The sequence below is a fragment of the Tribolium madens genome, unplaced genomic scaffold (genome assembly GCF_015345945.1).
Source record: "Tribolium madens isolate multiple individuals breed KSU strain unplaced genomic scaffold, Tmad_KSU_1.1 Scaffold_3;HRSCAF=73;Tcas5.2_LG2, whole genome shotgun sequence".
Lineage (NCBI taxonomy): Eukaryota > Metazoa > Arthropoda > Insecta > Coleoptera > Tenebrionidae > Tribolium > Tribolium madens.
In genome coordinates this window covers 9,134,093-9,153,991 of record NW_025401006.1, presented here as the reverse complement: position 1 = coordinate 9,153,991, position 19,899 = coordinate 9,134,093, and the positions used below count along the sequence as shown (strand labels likewise).

The 19,899-nt window shown below is 30.8% G+C and overlaps 2 protein-coding genes and 2 non-coding genes across 4 annotated transcripts in view; 3 read left to right on the top strand and 1 right to left on the bottom strand.

Moving 5' to 3' along the window:
• Positions 1-155: 155 nt before the first annotated feature.
• LOC123007466 (protein preli-like) lies at positions 156-1,649 on the bottom strand. The gene is made up of 4 exons (XM_044402777.1): positions 1,139-1,649; positions 879-1,092; positions 674-829; positions 156-625 (listed from the first exon to the last, which is right to left on the bottom strand). Exons 1-4 carry the CDS (start codon positions 1,228-1,230, stop codon positions 449-451), a joined length of 639 nt encoding a protein of 212 aa, XP_044258712.1. The 5' UTR covers positions 1,231-1,649; the 3' UTR covers positions 156-448.
• On the top strand, positions 1,613-1,684 carry Trnaq-cug. Its single transcript has one exon. It is a non-coding gene; the product is annotated as a tRNA-Gln (tRNA).
• A 265-nt stretch (positions 1,685-1,949) lies between these two features.
• Trnak-uuu lies at positions 1,950-2,022 on the top strand. Its single transcript has one exon. It is a non-coding gene; the product is annotated as a tRNA-Lys (tRNA).
• Positions 2,023-9,581: 7,559 nt separating this feature from the next.
• The window catches only part of LOC123006939 (cadherin-87A), a 34,097-nt gene continuing 23,779 nt past the window's right edge, over positions 9,582-19,899 (top strand). The window contains exon 1 of the mRNA XM_044401887.1: positions 9,582-9,794. The gene's annotated coding sequence lies outside the window, so the exon portion shown is untranslated. The remainder of the gene's footprint in view (positions 9,795-19,899) is intronic.

Genomic DNA, 19,899 nt, shown 5'->3' with positions numbered 1-19,899 from the left:
CTTCACACAACTCATAGAAAGGGTTATTTATACACTTGACTTTCCACTTTTAGTTCTGACGAGTCCTGTCTTTGGAACATGTCTTCAGTTACATATTCCGATACCAAACGTTCCAAGTCGTCCAAATTAGAGGTCCCAGTGATAAAAATAAATAATTAAAGCTAACGTTTTACTTTTATTAATTTCAATTACAACAATATAGATAATTATATTCATGATAATATAGCGGAAACAAAATATATACACGTTTCTAGTCCCATAATAACAGTTAAAATCGTGCCCCATATAAACATTAGTGACTTATATTTTCAGTTCTTAGCTAGATATTTTTTGGAATAAAAAAAGTATCAAAAACTGAATAAAATCAGTAAATGGAATAATTACACCTACACGACACTGATATAAGAAGAAGTATTAACGACCAGTTTTTGATGAAACTGTCTTACATTTAAGACTGATTAGGATGCAAAGATGCATAAATTGGGGCTGCTTTCGATTTAGCAAGTTCTGATGCATTCTTTGCAGCATCTTTCAGTTTACTGGATGCTGTTACAGTGGCATGGGTTGTTGTAACAGTGCTTTGCAGTGGAAACATGTTTGATAAGACATGGTTAAATCCACCCACCTATAATTTTTCATATACCTTCTGTGTGACCATCTTGGTAACACTTACCATTTTAGAGCAATTCTTTTTGAACCTTTCGTAACCAAATGCACAAATTGCTCTACTGAAACCTCTGACTTGGGAATCAATCCATGCTGATCTCACTGCTATGGTTTTCCCAGGTTGCTCATCACTTTGGTGGTACACAACCTTTTCTGTGACACTCTGAAAAAACTTCTGTATTTTGTATCAAATTGTAATCAAGGACACAAACCATGACTTTAGTGTACCCGAGGTTCCTAGTATATGTAATAAAGACTTTATTCACTGGATCAACAATCGACTCTTCGATAATATGGACATGTTTGGACGTGATAAACCTTTCTGCCCACTTTGGAATTGGGTTAGTTTTGCTGAGTAACCTTATGGAAAATAATCGCCCTGAACGAACATCACGACAAACTGTATCTTCAGTTAACACATGTTTGCTACAATTCACAGAATTATAAAAGTTTTAAATTGAAAGCAACCTACCTGTTGGGATTTGGATATCGTTTCCAAAAGCCTTGAGCCACTTGGTCCCAGGTGTAGTTAAATATCGTGGTTTGCTCAAAAAACCTGGTCATAGTTGTGGAATTTTCAGAATGATTTATGTAACAGTCGGAATGGAAAAGTTAGCGACATTTCATGCAGTTTAGATTTAAAACATTAAAAATATTCCCCTCATATTAGTCACTCGCTTATTTAAAACACCTGTGTAAGACCGCACTTTGTAAACTGTCAATTTTGTGACATAACCTTATAGGGAATTTTGTAAACAAACTGGAAAGTGACAGGAATCATGACAAAACTCACGGAATTCAATTGTTTGATTGTTAAATGAGGAAACGCCGGTTTGCTGACTTTTGGTGGGAAAAGTTTTAAATATAATTTTTGGAAAATTTTCAAAACAAAAATTTATAGGTGTTACACATTTTTAAACTTGCGAGTGCCAGTAATGAAATACACGGTCCCATGGTGTAATGGTTAGCACTCTGGACTCTGAATCCAGCGATCCGAGTTCAAATCTCGGTGGGACCTGTAATGATTTTCTTTTTTTTTAACAATAAAGAAAGTTTTGAATACTTTTTTCAGTGCATTATTACAACTATATTGTTTATAAAACTGATAAAAAATGATTACAAGTACATAATTTGACGCAGTTTATAATGTTGATAATATTGAATTCCATGTTTAAAATTAGAATTTAGGTCAAAATTGATAACAGTGCGATAAAAATAAGATGTTTATTTATTGTTTTTAACTTTTTCCATGACAACGTATAGAAAGCTTCCTTTTTCAGCAAGCCCGGGTAGCTCAGTCGGTAGAGCATTGGACTTTTAATCCAAGGGTCCAGGGTTCAAGTCCCTGCTCGGGCGGCCAACTTTTTTATGAATATTTTTAAAACAAAACTTTAATTTTAAGTAATTTTATTTACACCATGTTTTTAATTATTAGGTTAATTTAATGTTTGTAAAACAGTTTTGCATCTATTATTTATTATTTATTTATTTATTTTATTTATATTTACATTTATCCAAGTGGAAGATAAAATTTCAAAGTGGAACCCATTTTAATACCTGAGTTCGACTTTGAAATACTCAAATACCTTCCATTTACAATAAAAAAATGAGGCCCACTTTGAATTTGAAGAATCTTCACAACCTTATTATTTAAATTTTCTGTAAGAACTTGACAGTTCGTTGTTTTAACAATTACAATACAAAAAAAACAAAAACTTTACAAAAAAGGAAAAAATCAAAGGGTAGTAATAAAGCGATCAGTAAATAATTAAATTTTGATCAGTATAAAATAATAAATGATCAGTATTTAATCCATTTTTGCACAGTAAAAATAATAAATGCTAAGAAAAGCACGCATAGTATTCTACTGCACAGTAAAAATAATAAACGCTCAGTAACTTTAATCAAAATTTAAAGAATTTTCAGTCTTGGTTACATAACAATGTATGGCCTCTGCGCAAGAATGTTATTTTTTATTGGTACCTATTGTTATATTACTGAATATTTATTATTATTGGAGGGTGGTAAATGTATTAGCAAGGGCCCCTGCGCAAGAATGATTTTAACATGGGCTGAAAATGTGCACAAATGGTTATCAGTCTAATCAGGGTACGCCACTCTTTGCACTGCTGTGATCCTGATACCACAATTTTGTTTTTGCGTTATATTAAATTATTATATTAAATTAGTTAGTTTTGCTAGACACTTATTCATTGTCTTTACTGTGCATTTATTATTTGTACTGTGCATTTATTATTTTTACTGATCAAAAATACTTGTCGTTTAAGTAATATTTAATTTGTTCCCAAAATCAAAGTTTGTAGCATATTATAATTACCTTTTAATAAATTTTTGGATGGGACAATTTGTATAACAATTTAGTGAATAAAAAACATAACGGAAACACAATAACCAGAAATTTATTTGCGATTTCCAACTACCTACTGTAATTTCACAGTTATGATCCTTTAAAACACCGGAAAGTTTGAATAAAGGTCTTTTCATTTATAAGATTACTGCAACGGTTTTTGTTATTATTTCTTTCGTTAGATTTTGCGACAAACTGTTGACCAGCGTGTACAACTTAGAGAATCAACTTGACCTAGTTCATTAAGATGGGATGTAACAAGAAGAGCCTAAGTTAACCCCTGTGGACTTGAAAGTCTACATTAGTTTAGAGTCAGACATTACATCGCAACCACAAAAGCAGTCGATAATAAAGCTGAACCAACCAAACGCCACTAATAGATTCTCAATTTTTCGTGCATTCCTCGCTGTGTATTTTATTAATATGATTTTGAACGTTGAAAAAACCAAATATATGGTTCAGTCGCATAGAAGTTTTTAATATTTTACCCCTCTTGCCAGTCTTCCCGAATATATTTTCCAAATATACTTTTGATAGATTCAGAAAACATTTTACATGCGTCTCATGGATAAAATCTCAATGGCATTCTAACCACCTCCAATTTTAAAATATTTGATCTGAATCTAAAGTAAACTTTCGAAATCGTTCCACACCATCTCGTACATTTGTGTTTCAAGAAAAATATTCTTATTTCTTGTTGCAATTAAAGGAACGATGAATTTTACTGAAATAATGCGGATGAGTGAAATAAATGACCGGAGTGTTCCAGCTTGATTTACGAGTGGTCAGTGCATGTAGGACACTTCCGGTTCAGCGTTTTCCTTTTAGGATAGATTGAGTGGTCACCCTTTACATGTTATAGATGAAACTCCGGCTTGACTGTTGAGGTAGGCTATTCCGGCCGAAATAACGTTTCAGCACGTTCAGCTCCCTTCAAATGTACATTCTTAATTTGGAAACTCAAGAAAATTACCTTTTGAAACTTCCACCAACACTTGTCAACTTTTTCATGAATATTAGAACAGATATGGATTGTGGCCGTCCGCAGCGTCTCAGTTTCATAATAACTAATTACAGTTTCTAGTTTTGAGGTAAATATTTGCCTTTGTTAGCATCGAATTGTGATATTATTTGATGCTAAGTTTCTAATTAATATTAAAACATAGGTATTCATAGATTTCACCGTATGATCTCACTATGATTGCACTGAAGTAAATTACTTCTTGAATATTAAAAGCGCACTTTAAACGACTAAGTTTTTTTGTGGCGTGATAATAAACCAGAGGAAGAGAATGCATATTACCAAGAGGGAAGCAATTTAATTTAAAATACAAAATTTTATTTTAAAATTTCTTTTTGTTTTCTTACTACTACATTAAAACTTTTTCTCATTTTCTCTACCTAAAAAGTTGCAAATTGTAATTATACTGATGAGCAATTTTTTTATCCAATTTATTTAACTTTGCCGAGGGGTATAAGACCTAAGAGATTAATAAATTACGCAAAATTTATTCGATTTCTGAGACCCGTCTGAAATCTAATACTCGTAGTACATATAAAAATTTAATGTATATGTCGTAGGATAATTGTAAATACGATAAAACGCCTAGTCATTTTGAAAACGTTTTTACAATATTACGGAAAATTTTAGGCGTATTGTAAAATGTTTTTAAATTATCGCCATTTAGAAAATCACTGGTTAAATTCAGTCGTTTTGTAAAAGACTGAAAAATATTATTTTATAAGATACCAATTTCTATTGTAGTTAGATAATCTATTAAAAAAAAACAAAATCTCAAATGTGAAACGTTTTTAATCAATATAAAAAAGAAACATATTTCAAGAAAACAAATAATTTTTTTTTTAATTTTATCGTACAGTTGCGGAATTAAAATTTGGGGTAGTATTGTCATTTTTATAATGTAAACTGTGAAACAACCTTTACATTAATAACCTCATTTTTTACTCTTGTCATGTTTATGTCATTTTGATTTATTTACTTTCAAAAATATTGATTTGTGGCATAATAACGGGTAGGCAGCAGATCAAAGCGATGAATTAATTACACTTAGTTCAATAAATTTCCTAAGACAGACAAATTGTTTAATTAACAATTTTAATACAAAAATAAAAGTTTAATTGTCAAATGTCAATCATGATGGCGGTAAGAGGTAGTTTACACTGAACTTTTTAAAGTTAATCTGTGACGCAGGTTTGTTTCAGTCGTATTATAAATGAACCATACGTACTTTATAATAAGACGAAAACTTATTAGGCTTTTTATAATACGCCTAAAATTTTCCGTCATATTGTAAAAACCTTGCATTTATTCATTCATTTACATACATTTACACTTGAGTGCAAAAAAACGCAAATTGATTTTTTTTATAATGTAATTTGGCTTGTTAATAAATGTTAGTTTTTGACGTTGTCTTTGTCACAATTCACAATTTCATAATTGTCAGGCATCTTCCAAACTTCTATCAAGTTTTTCCACGTTTTTCCATTTCGTTTTTAACACTGACTATACTGCACTGGCAAGACCACCAAAACGACATTTCTGTTGATAGTTTTCTAACCTTTTTGGAAATAACCTTTTTCACACTGAAAAATTTGACAATTTTGTTTTTGACAATTTGCGTTTTTTTTCACTCAAGTGTACAGGGTGCTGCATTTTGGATGTCCGAATAGGGAATCGCCGAAACTAAAAGGTTTAGACAAAAACGAGTAGGCACTTTTTTACGTAGAATTTAATAATGTAATAATATATTCAACCAGTGTCACTAATGAAAGAGTTTTCTAAGTACTAAGTAATAAAAAAAATGCAAAATAAATTGTAAATCAACTTATTGGCGACTAATAACATTTCTTTGTTTTTAAACAAGCTAACATTACCATTGCAACTTCTAGTGATACATAGAGTGTTGTAAAAAAGCCGCTTTAATTCTTCAATAAAATATGTTTTAAATGACACAAAAATGACGATATGGCTATTCAAATACCCAAATTCCGTCTATGTGAAACGTTATCCTACCTCCATCAGATCATCAAAAAAATGTTTTTCTAATTGTGTTGACTGTTGACACATTTATTTTACCTATTTTTGGATTTTTTAAAAATATGTAATATTTTTTTCTGAGGCGCTCGCATTTTTGTTCAATGCTTCTACCGTATCGTATTTTTTAAATTTTTGTATCTATTTTTTCATCTATTTTACAGTTCACAAAACTCTTATTAATTGTTATTTACACATTTGGAGTGAAATAGTTTTTCCATGGCCAACTATTATAAACAAAATATGTATTTCACTTTTTAAATATAGTTATAAAAAAATATTCTGTTACAAATATATATTTTTTAGATCAGAAAAAAAAAACTTTTCAAAATTGCCAAAGCCGCCTATGATTTCCATTAAAAAAAATACAAGTTTATCTTATTACGGCTAAACTAATGACTGAAAAAAATTGTTAACTACATTATTAAATTCCTCGTAAAAAAGTGCTTGTATAATATCTTTATTTCAAATCCGTGTCTTCTATAATAACGAAGATATGATTTTTTTTACATTTCGCCAAAATGTCAACTTTTGTCTGTAAGTCGAAAACAAAAGACGATAGCGCGATGCGGTTTTAACCAATATTATTTTCTCAAAAAATGAGCCCCAGAATGTATCACTGGTTTTTGGCTAAACATCTTAGATTCGGAGATTCTCTATTCGGACATCCAAAATACAGCACCCTGTACATGTCTACATAAATTGATTTTTTACTCATTATTATTTGTTAAGTGAAAAAGTCATATTTTGTAATTATTGAAACTACATAAATGTGCTTAATATTAAAATTTAAAACATCTAATCATGATGATATGGAGTTATCCATATGAAAGCACACTTACACGTATAGCAGGAGTTATTTGAATATTTACGAGTTCATGGTCTTTTTTAAAATAATATGTTTCTATTTAGCATTAGCAATTAGCAACTAGAACTTTGTAGAACATTTACTATAATATTAACTTCGTTATTTTGTTTATTTAATGTTCTTATTATAATGTATCTTTTAATGACAATCGTCATTTTTTGTCACATACAGGGTGTTTCATACTCGCGCTCTAGAGAAAAATACTAATTAAGATACCAAAAACATGTTTAAAAAAATCTGGCAAAAAATTTTACAGAGAACATACCTAACTTTTTAGGATACTGAATTGGTAACTATCGTTTACATAGTTACAAACGAGTCTGGTAGATAAAATTTATTGCGGCCTAGTTGGTAGTACTCTAGCCTACCGGACTTGTTTGTAACTATGTAAATTATAGTAAACGCTAGTTAAATTTTTGTTTTCATGATTTTTTTCTTAACTTAAAAGTGTTCTTTGCAGTATTCTAAAAAATCTTATACAATATTCAACCGGTAGCATTTTTATGACCTTGCTAAACATACAGATCTCGCCATACGGTACTGGCGATGGTGCGGCCATAAAAATGCTGCTACCGTAAATAGCTATAAAAATAAAAATGAATGAAATTAAGGTTTCTTAAAGTCGACTTAAAATAACAAGCATAGCAAAGCAAATTTTCAAAAATGAAAACCGAGATAAAAACTTTAAGTAAAATTCTTCAAATCGGTAAGTTTTCGAGGGGTAAAATCCGTTCAGATTTTATCCGTTCCAAAATATCAACTATTTTAAAAATTTCATTATTGTTATCTTGAAAAAATGAATTGTCAAGGTCCGTTTCTTAAAAAAAATTAAACTTAATCGCCTTTTGCTGTGGATTCGATGAAAAACCATAATTTTATTCATTAAATGAATTGAGAAAAAAGCACCGTTTCTAGTAAAAATTAAGTACATAAGGATGAAAATTACCTTTTTTCAATTTCTTCACACATAGCTCCAGAAGTACAGTTAAAAAAAATAATACAATTTTTTACGCGTTCATGCTACTAAAACTGATATTTCTAGCTTTTGACATTGAAAAATGAAATTTATGTGTTACTGAATATTTATAACGTAATAAAAAAAAAGAAAAACGTGCATTTCTTCAAATAATATTTTCATAAGGTGGAACAGTTAATTGCATAAAACTCAAAATTTAGTTTTATTTTGTACCTACTAATTATAATTATTATAATTGTAAAAAAGATCATAGTTGGCCGATGCTTTTGAAACTTGGTATAGTTGGTTTTGAAACTTGGTATAGTTGGTATAGGTTTTGAAAATTGTTTAGGATGCTGATTCTAAACAATTTTTTAAATAACTTTTTGTCGTATTTGTCACAATAAAAAGCACTTTACTCTATAGTAATAGTTATTTTTGTTACAAGTACCTAAAATACAGTTTTTGCCGACGAATCGTTGCTGACGAGGTGAAGCCGAGTCGTTTTAGGTACGTGTTACAAACAACAAATTTTGTTTAAAGCTTCCAAAAAATCTCATTCATATCTCTTATTAATTAGGAGAAAAAACTATTTTTGGGAACTGAGTACCTAAAATAACCAGTTTACGTACTATTTCATCGAGTTCGAAAAAGACTCATTTTAAGGACTCAAATGAGTCTTTAAAACAGCTACTTTCGGAAGCATATACAAAAAAAAAATAGTTTTTTTGAAAATTCCCAAAATATACATAACTTTTTAAAATTACGTTAGAAACTAGTCTTTAACCAAGCAGGGCTGATCACCAAAAAATGAAAATTTAAATCGATATTTTTTGTCTTTTACAAGAGTCGAGCACTCACTGTATAATAATTAATTAACTTTACTAATGTGTTTATTTTACTGTTTTTTTTCCTATTTATCACTGTAGCTTTATACAAATAGGTGCATACATCTAGTGTCCTTAATCTTGCAGATGAATTTGTCCTCTTTTGCATGACTGTATAAATATGCTTTAAGTGTTATTTAATGAAACGGTACTTTCAAAATGAGACCATTGAACAGAAGGTCAACTGTCAACTATGTTATATACTTATTCGTAAATCGCCAGTTCCAAAAAAAATATATATATTGAAAACGATTGCAAGATCTTTAACTTTGACTCCAATTTGATAATGTGGTTTGATAATTTTCTTATAATACAATGAATAAACAAAATTGCAAATTCATTCGTAAATATTCGTAGATGACCGTAACTTGTCTGGAAAGCTCTGTATAAGATCAAGTACTACCTGGAAAGGTGGGCTAATTGTGGTACAGATACTTCTTCCAAATTTTTTGTTTTTTGGACTTAATAAACACAACAAAACAACAGAGATTGTGTTAATTTCTTACAAACAATACAATTTCTTGTAAGTCTGTTTTTAGATGATAAGTTTATAAAAATAAATTATGTATCTCATTTTAAGAGTTTGTTTCTGTTGTATATTTGATAAGTTTTCCTGCTTCTATTTATGGAACCTTTCACTTAGGTATTATCTCGACTCGCTATTCCCGTGAGTTTAGTCAACCAACACACCATTACAATCTAACTGCCTCATTCTCGCAATCTTGGTAATATTCTCCAGAGTTACGTTGGAGCTGGTCCCCTCTTCTGCCGGTTACACCATTCTTTTCTTCGGTAGTCAGCCGTGGCAGTTTGTGTTCAATGGTCGAGTTCAAAGAAATGTAAAGTGCCGGCAGTGTATATAAATTTTTACTACTAGCTATTGATAAAAGCTAATGTGGTAATAATTACAGTGCTGTGTAGTTGCGGTGTAGTGATGATAAAGAGGAATATTTTTGGCATTTTTAATTGGAATTACCGATTGCGAATAGTTGAAGGTTTGTCTCGTTATTTTAAGAATGCATTAGTTAATTAGCATGCGGCCTTTAGCAATTTCTTTCGAGGTAACAAGTGGTACCGTTGAAATAGGAGTGACTTCCACTATTTGACCTTTCGCAGGTATGCGCGGGCGTTCTCGAACGCGAGGTAGTACCCAGGTGCAGCAGGTTGAGCTTTAGCTTTGAATATTTTCGTTCCAAAGTGTTGTAAAACGATAGAGGGCTGCATTTTGCGTTTATTTTATGAAGTTGTCTACCCACCAACGAGCAAAGTTTCAGCATTAAAAGAGGGAACACATTAGAAACGTGCCGAGTTTAATTTCTTGTTTGTTTACTCCCGTTGTAAATATTCGACGGGAAGTACTCAAAAACTTTTGTGTGGATTTTCGTAACTCGGATGTGACGATATTAATTTTCATGACTAGAGTACACTTGAGGGAGTGTTTAATGCAAAAGTTGCACAATATCAAACCAGATTTTGAGTTTCCCTTGTCTGGCGTAAATTTGTGGTCTATGCCTATTTAACACAGTTAGATATTGTGTCAAAGGGATGAAAAATAAATCAATAATTGAAGCGGCTCGGTTTCGCAACTAATTTAATATGCAAATTCCGGTAAATTATAGTTATAATTTACTTATTAAATGCATGCCACCCTTCATGGGGATAATTTGCCAACAAGGGAATAAGGGGTGTATCAATTAAGTTTTGATTTATGATGCAAGTTTAACGGCGTGTACATGTTGCTTACGGTTTCGCGATCACCAAAACGATTCTGTTTACACTATCTGAAAATCGTTAATTTGTTCAACTGCTGTCTTCTAGTTCACATGAAATTGATTCAAAACGGGATAACGCGATGCTTAAAATAAATCATCGCATAAGGCTCGAGGTGTGTTGTGAATATAAACAGTTGCGTTATACAAAATTTGGGAAAATGCACGTATCAATTAAAAATAAAATCCGGATGCATCTGTGTTCGGAATAAAAAACTTTTGTGCTTCGTGAATGGGTTGGTACATTAATAGTAAAAGTAGAAAAATGAAAACGGACATATACAATAGCTTGGATACAAAGGAGCTTACCGAAATTGCTATTAAAGGTTTACTACAAAATGTATCAAAAATAAGAGAAAAAAACCTATTTTTTCACTAAACAATAACTCAGTTCAATGGCTTGGAAAAATAATAATAGTATGTATTAAAATCCATAATAAATGTAATACGTTGTTCAAAACAGATAAATTCATCAGGTTTTAAACGATTTTTTCTAAATGACGAATATTATTTCAGTAAACAATGAAATACCAGCAAATACAAGCAGTACATTAACATTCTCGTGTCTACTCGAAAAAGCTGCAGTTTTAAAAAGTTTTTTGCTTAATTTATTATAAAATTTCTGATTTAGTTTTTTTTATTATTTCTAATACCACAGTTTCATAATAAAAATTACAAAAAGAACCAATTGTGTTACTAGGTATTTTGTGAATTCTAGACGGATCATTAACTTCGAGGGTGCTGATGTTCTTTCTCGCATAGGAATTTTTATTGATATAACGATATTTAGGGTTTCGAGTTGGAATGTCTATCTCACATGGTTATTAATCCAATATGGCCAAGAAAACTTGTTGGCGCAGACATTAAAATTGAGCCAGCAAGTTGTTTAGCAAAAACAAAGTCATTTCCGTACTTGCATTAACTCACAAGTATTTTCATTATCAATTTAATTTTTATTTCATGTAGGTACAGGGTGATTTTAACAGTAATGCAGAAATTTAAGAATTTAAGAAAATAACAACTTACTTTATCCGAATGTTTACTGTTTCTTAGATATAAAGGGTTAGAGTTGGAAAATTCGCAATGTAAACAAAGTTTGTATCTTTTGGGTACTTTATTACATAAAAAGACTATGCCTTTTGGATAATGAAATTCAGTGGTATCTTCTACGAAAAAATTTAATGCAAAATTTTTACCTTTTTATTATTTGTTTTAATGTGAGGTCACATTTTCTGTGGCTGTTTTTGCTAATTTTAACTCACTTTTTAATAAATACACTCTAAAAGATGATTTATTATAATTACTATTTTTTACAATTTTTGTTGGTGAAGTTTAAGGCTGTACGCAAAATTTGAATTTGTTCCGCGACTAAAACCCCCAATATCTCAGAAACTATATTTGGACAGGGCAATTTGAGTTATTTTTGCTTCTTTTGTTTTCTGCTACATATCTTATTTTTAAATTTTTGCACAACTATTAAAATCACCCTAAAGGTGTTCCGTTTTTATCGTTATAAACGACTAAAAGATTTTTTTTAGTTTAAGTATGTAATTCTCTTACATAAATATATGTTTATAGGATACTTTTGTCTTAAAATTGAATATTCTATCACCGGTTTAAACTTGTAGCAATAAAAACGGAACACCTGTATAATACCAATACTAACAAGATATTTTTTTTTAATTCTCTGACTTTCATAACACATTACATAACAACAACGACAGTTTTTAATGTTAGGTACTTAGTCATTTTTTGTTTGTAGCTTTGTAATCTCTATGTATGACCTAGGAACCTTTTAGGATATTACATTTTGCAAGCTTTTGAAGTAAACTTAATTACATTTTTTTTAATTAAATAGGACGTGTTTTTCTGTGAAAAAACACTACTTGTATCTTTTCGTAAATTTTAAGTCGAATTATTGGCTTTGTAGTAAGGTTACGTGAGATCGTTTTAGTGATTATATGAGTGTTCAAGGGGAAATGCAAATCTTCAAAATAGGCTTTTTGTATTGACTATACAGTTAAGGCCAACCTTTCAATATTTATTTGCCTCTCCCCATTTCCCCTTTCGATTTGCTATTCTCATCGTAAATACCTCGGCTTTTATCCGCTTCTAGTTCCATTTCCTTTGCGTTGTTAAAACGTGTGATACGAAACCCACACGTTTTGCTCGTTTTTCTAACAATATCTTATTAGCAAAGTTTTCCAGTAAGTTGTCTAAAATATTCACTTTACCAAGAGAAACTTTTTAACGAAAATAAATTTAATAGCAGCCGGAAAATCTAATTCCTGCTACGTGGGACGTAATTCCAACTTACTTTAAACAAAATAAATGCAATATAGGTTTTCACACAGCTACGTGGACGTGTTGTGTCTATTCTGAAATTCTGTTTAAGTGCTAAATTGAAATATTATTCAAATCTCCAAATCAAACTTTGAAAACACACTAAATATGGAAATTCACGTTTCAAATCAGCCGACAAAATTCAGTTTTAGACTTCCCAACAAAACATAAATTCTTGACATGTGGAACACTTTATGTAAACAAAATCAACGCATTATTTGATTTTTTTAAAAAGCTATTTTTCAATTTGTCGATTATGACAATTTATTTGCGTATTTTTCTAATAAATCTACCCTTGCATAAGACAGAAAGAATATAAAACTAAATTTATAGACGCATTTAATGCCGTACACAAACTGAGATTTTTTTTAAAGAACGTTAAACGCCGTTATGACCTTTCCCTACAAGAGTAAATGCAAAGTTCTATTAGATGGAAAAAATAGAATATGAACTAAGTGAAAAAACGTATTTTTCCAGCTGTTTGACGAATTAAACGAAAACCGGAAATATCCCAGAGTTTTTCACGGAGTTCAATAAATTCCGGTAGGCATATTACATTCTGTCTGTCATATGATATAGGTGAAGGAAATTTAAAAGAATCCATTCACTTATTTTACATTAAATCAGCTTTACTTAATATTTATAAACGAGAAACAATTAGCATTAAAGCTCGACATAAATCTCCTTCACTAACATGTTTTTTCCATTAGCACATGAACAGAGCTTTGGTCACTTGTTGGCAAAAAAAATGTACAATGCCGTACGGATTAGTTCATGAATACTATTGAACGTTGTTGTTCTATTTCGGATTAATGAGTCAGTTAACGAAATTAAAACATCAAAATGTAATCTGTGTTTAATTGTTCTGTGTTATTAAATACAAGTTGTTGTCATAGTTTACATCATGAGAACGATGAGAAAATTATGTAAGGTTGTGTGAATTTATTATAATCTGAGAAGAGAAACTTAGACACTTTTATGCTGAAAATATTCACACTTGATTGCAGCAGAAATCATTAACTTTGTTGCAGATATTGATTTTTGTGTATAATGCAGATACAATCTAATTGGAAAGCTTTCTAGGTTTGGAAAAGCGAAAAAAACTATTCTTGATGCAATTATAAAATAAATGAAAAGTCACTATTGTAATAAGATCAGATCCAGTGGAATATCAATTGTTTTTATTGTGTAACAATAACAAACAAATAAGTAACTGATTGTTAAAATGATTTTGCGTTTTCAATTGTAAGTACATATGTTATTTCAACAAATAATGGTACTTGTATTTGTCTTATAAAATGTTGTATTGTTTTGTTTGAAAACATATTTGGTTGTTGTCAAATTTGAAAAAAAAATATTATACCTACTCGTTAATGAATCGAAACAAATGCTATATTTTCCTCTAAGTTGTATATTTTACTTAAATTAATTGGATGTTGTTGGATTTAGGATAAATTGTGTTTACACTGTACGGATATTTATTATTTCGTTGCTTTGTTTTAGATTAAAGATTATCGAATCCGAGATTCATAATGTAATATTTTTATTTATTATTTCAATGAGTGTTGTAATGTAAAACTTTTTTTTTATCATATCTTGAAAAATTATATAAAACTGGCATCAAATTAAAATTTTAATTAGATAGTTTAATTAGTTTCTTTCAATTCAAAAAGTTATTGTGTTAATTAATTTTAGAGTATTGTTTTAAACAATAGGTATCTTCTAGTTGTTATTTTTTTTTTTTTTCATATTTACCTACATGTAGAATAACAGTATTCCGCAGTTTGAAAGAGAGCTTTTACTGCGCAAGGTTGGAATTGTAATTGGATTTATTGTTTGTTCCATCAGGAAAATCAAAATGAAACGGTAAATTTAGTCACAATGTCAGTAGAGCACAACTGGTGAGTACTTTTTTTTGGCTTTACAAAGTGGGTTTTAGCAACTACATAATAATAAAACAAAATTACATTACATTAGAAAAAATATGTTTTTTTTTAATAAAACATGTGAAAAGCTTTTGTAGGTAGGTATATGCAAATAAATAAAAACGAATGTAAAATTGCACACCGCCAACCTAATGCCTAAACAAACGTTGAAATAGTTTTGAAAGTGATTTACCATAGCCCCGAGTCTCAGGTGGTATTCATTTCCAGAAGTTTGAGTGCTTAACAGTGCTTTAATAATGCTTTTGGGTTTCCGTGATTGCTCATCATCTAAACTTTCACCACCACGTTTCATCGGAATATTTCAAGATCGCACATTATATATGCTCACATTTACCAATTTTCTAGCAGATGAATCCGACAAAAAAACGCTTTCGTGGAGATGAAAGCAAACAAACTGCGTGAAAATTTTCATTGTATCAGTAAAATTTATCGTTGAAAGACAATCCAATAAAAAAAATCAGTTCGGATGTCGGTGAATGCGACCATGCAGCAAACCAGTGAATGAGCTGAGTGGTCAGAAACAAATGAACTACTGGTTTATCTGATTCAACCAATCACGGATCATCACTTTCTATCGGGTATAATTAAACAGTGCGGCTAAATCCTGTTGTAATGGATATTGTCGCATCGAACAACACCCCAACAATAATTCAGTTATAACGATCTCACGAAATTTAATTTCAATAATTGGTATTTAGAACGTAATTTGCCGTCTGCCAAGTCAGGGATTAGACATGATGGCGTCGTAAGTTGTGCAGTCGCTTGACCAATCTCCAGAACCCTAATTTAATCACTGTCCCTAATTATAGAAAGCTTGAAGGAATGGTTTGTTTTTAACATAAAGCTTCAGTGCTTTGGGAATCTCGGTGGCTCTTTGATAAAATCGAAAGAAGTACATATACATCAGAGACATAGATAATCTCGCTCTCCTCTTGATTTCAGTCAAGTCAATCTTTTGATCATACATAAAGGTAAATAATCCTTGCTTACGTACTTTACTTGACTTTCTACTACCGCTGTTACCTTAGCTTTGATTCTTAAGTTTGCATTACGTTTATTTTGTTACCAAAGGAACTCATCTGCACTGCAATTTATATTATTAAAAGGAACCCGTAATAAAAAAAAGAGAAAAGGCAAACAGTGAGTGCACAAATGGCGCTGAGGGTTTTAAAGATAAAAAACTCCGTTCTTTATATTTGCGTAAATAGTGTACTAATTCGAAAATGCGTGAAAATTCTTAATTCAGAAAATGTTCGGAGTTATGAACTCGAAATTGTAATTTTACAGGTCGGCTGACATGAAAGCTCTCATAATAGTCTTGACGCTCAAGTAAATTTGATTTTCATTGTGGACACAGATTGTTTTACTCGTTTTTTCTCATTTTTCCAGATCAACTTAAAACCATCTCTCTGATTTATCGCCACATTTATCTGAAATGTTAGGCTCTTTATTATTTTGAACCGTGACCTACGAAAATTTGCAAAAGCTCAGATTTGTATTATCAACCCGAGATTTTTATTTCACTGGTGATTTGCTTAAGACTGAAACGTAAATTCAATTTGCAAAGTAATAAATGCAAAGCTGGAAATGGAATTGGTTCGGCTCCACTTAAATATATCTATCACTTTCCAAATGAACTGATTCCTCTATTATTTATCTACCTACCAACCACTAGATCGAACGCAGCTTTGTGTTTTTACGGATGGTTCACACAATAGCGAAAATCAGATTGTTAAGTCAAGATAATATTATCGCGAAAATTTAGACAATCGGACAACTGAATTGTAGGTAATTGAACACTTCCTCTGGAACTTTTTACCAAACCATCATACATCATAAAAATAATTTGTTCTCGAGTGAAACTTTCGCCAAAATGTCAACTCGTAGCTGCATTCCGTTATTCTTAGTTTGTTTAAGCCTTCAAAGTCGTGATAAATTTCCCAATGAAATTGCAAATTTGATTTAGGTTTTCAATTTGTCAGTAATACGATTGATTTATGTTACGGAAGGTTTCGACGTTATTTACTTGCAAAAATCGAGAATTGTGGAATTTAAATAAAATCGGCATGGCATTTTTTGTTCACAGTAAAAAAGAATGCATTTTATCGGATCAAATAGATGCTTTATTATTTATAATTCAAAGGGTTTTATTAATAAAAATGAAAAATGTGGGTAACAATACAGCATTGTCAATGTAACTCATAGAATTTTCTATAAATTACGAAAACTACTTTTATTTGCTAAACTATCCGTTACATCATGATAAATTACGCGACTCTCGATTTAAGTGTAATTTTCAGCACAATGATCTTTCGTGAAAGTGTCAGTAATTCCGCACTTACGACAAATAAAAACTCAATTGTTAACACAACAGCTTACATTATTATTACTGGGAAATGGTATAGAGTTATAACCATTTGTTTGGAAACTTGACTTGGGTGTAGTTTCTCGTTTTTTTTTACCCACAAAAGTCAAAAACTCTTACCTTTGTCCTGATTTTAGCTTCTGACGAGCACTTTGTTTTAAGTAGCACACAGGTTAAATACTTAACTGCACCATCAAAGGGAAGAGAATCGGGAAATAGGAAAGGGCTGAGTAGGTACAAGTTGACGGTAGTTTGTTGGTAATTGTCATTATGAGTTTGCCCAAAAGGGTAGGTAATATCTTATCAGTGGGTTACAGTCGACGAGCATTTTAGGATTTAGCAACGTTAACAAGTATTGTTCATACAGCGTTATTTTACGGTTTCGTGTCAGTGTTTCAAATGGTTATTTGAATGTGTCACGTCTTTAGTCAATTCTCAACCGAGTTCGACTTTTGAAATAAAGTATTTTATATTTGTTTCGCTTGAAAGGATTTAATATCACTACAAGGCGCCCCTTGCCATTTTTCAGTACTGTTGTCTGAGGGTGACTGGGATATATGAAGAGACATTCTTTTATTCTAGTCTCCTTGAACGGCACGATCAGGCATAAATACATATTCCAATAATATGTTGTGTTTTAAAAATAAATTAAAAGTTTTGTTGTGCGGGGTTTAAAATTAATTACCAGTCTGTGCAAGAAGCCTTAATAATAATTAAGCCAAGAAATATAAATTTTTGCCGTACTTTTAGCTCTAATTACTTTCCAGTTGGTAATTAAGACTTTGCATTCGCCACTTTTTCAGACAACGAAAATGTAAGAACGATGTAAAAAAGATAAGTGTGAGCAACATTAAGAAGAAAATACGAGTCAGATAGGAATTTTAATTGGTGGAGGAAACGGTAGCGCGAGAAGAAACCTTTTACGCCAACAAAGTCATTATCACAGATCAAGCTGTTTAGCACAAATTGTGGTAGTTTAATGTAAGACATTCATTCGTTTAAATACGGAACTTGTCCATTATTGCAGTTATATCAGCAACACTTTGAGAAAATTATTTGCGTGTAACTGTCTGGAAAGATTCGAAGTGAATTCACTTCTCGTCAGCTTGTGTTTTTCGCTTTGGTGGTTTGTAATTTGTAAGACTTTAATCCTCATCTAGAAGATATTAATTATGACGACCGAATTTAATTACCTGATCGTGACGTGAACTAAATGGAGTAGTGTTTTGCCGATGGATCTCGATCCTGTCTTCGTATTGATTAGAAGATGTGATAGATGGTTATTAGATTATTACTTGCTCCCTTGGTGTTTTCGCTACGTTCTCATCATCGTCTTGATGCAGTTTTAATAATTACCATTTGACCGGAAATTAAATTTACACACAAGTCCATCAATCAAACTATTTCAATACAAAATGAAAAGAGTTCGGTTTAGTAAAAAGTAATAAATCATTTGAGCACAAAAAAGGGCATCATCAAGCGTTTACGTGGTTTTCCGAATGCGGAAAGACTGGAAGGTAAAGTGCCATTCAGAGACAGCCATTGTTGATATCGTAGCATGATGCATCCTTCCGGTCGCTGAAAATTTTTATCTTTTGTAGCTAACTTCCATTTATCTAAAATAGAACGGATTCAGAAAGAGTCATAACTTTCGGTTGGGACTGATGTACCGTTGAGGTTCCGTGATGGGAACTATAAACGATAATATATGCTATGAATTTTACATCGCTTTTAGGAACAGAGAGAAATTTTTCATGTTGCTGGGTTATATCATCCACTTAAAATAATTGTGTGTCAGCTTCGGTGAAATACCAAAAACGTGTTCTCTCCTGTTTTTCATCTCTACTATTATCTACTTTTACGATGACTACTTACAGCATCAGCCAAAATTATACAGATTTAAAAGACTTTTCTCAACATACGAATTTTTTTATTTAGATAAATTAACTGTATTTTAACTACCACATTTTTATTGACATACATACACGTATATAAAAACGCGCGTTTTAATTAATTGCTAATTAATTGGAGGAAATCATTTTGAGTTTAATTAAATACCAATAAACTACTTGCCTCTTTATCAACTAGTTTCTCTTCGGTTTAGATAAATTTTTCCAAAGGCATCAACCTCATGAACCGAACTGTGAAATCGAAAGACAGAAATCTTTAAAACTTTGACTTTAAAATTTTGACTTTAGCTTATTTTGGATTAAGAAATTGAAATTCTTTGTTTCAGAACATTAAAATATAACCTGAAATTTAGAAACAATGTTTGTATGTACTTTTTAATTTATAAAAAAAATTGGAATGATAATTTTTTAAACTTAAAATTATTATTGTAAAACACGCTAATTTGAGTTTGGAAGCTAAAACTTTTCGTGTTTAGGTTGGAATTGTAAATTTTTAAAACTGAAATTTTTAACTTTAATTTAGACTCAAATCCGAACTCAAAACTATACCGACATTAAAATTGTAGCTGAATCTTTCTATTTAGCGCGACAAATTTTGAATAAAAGATTTTGTTAAAATTTATTTAGATTTTTTTTTAAAGTCGGAGTTTCAATGTTTTTTTAGAAATTTTGAATTTGGTTTAAAAATACGAATTTCATATTGTATATCTAATTTTTTTTTATCGTATTGTTGTTTAAACGCTTTCTGTACTGGTATTCAATACATT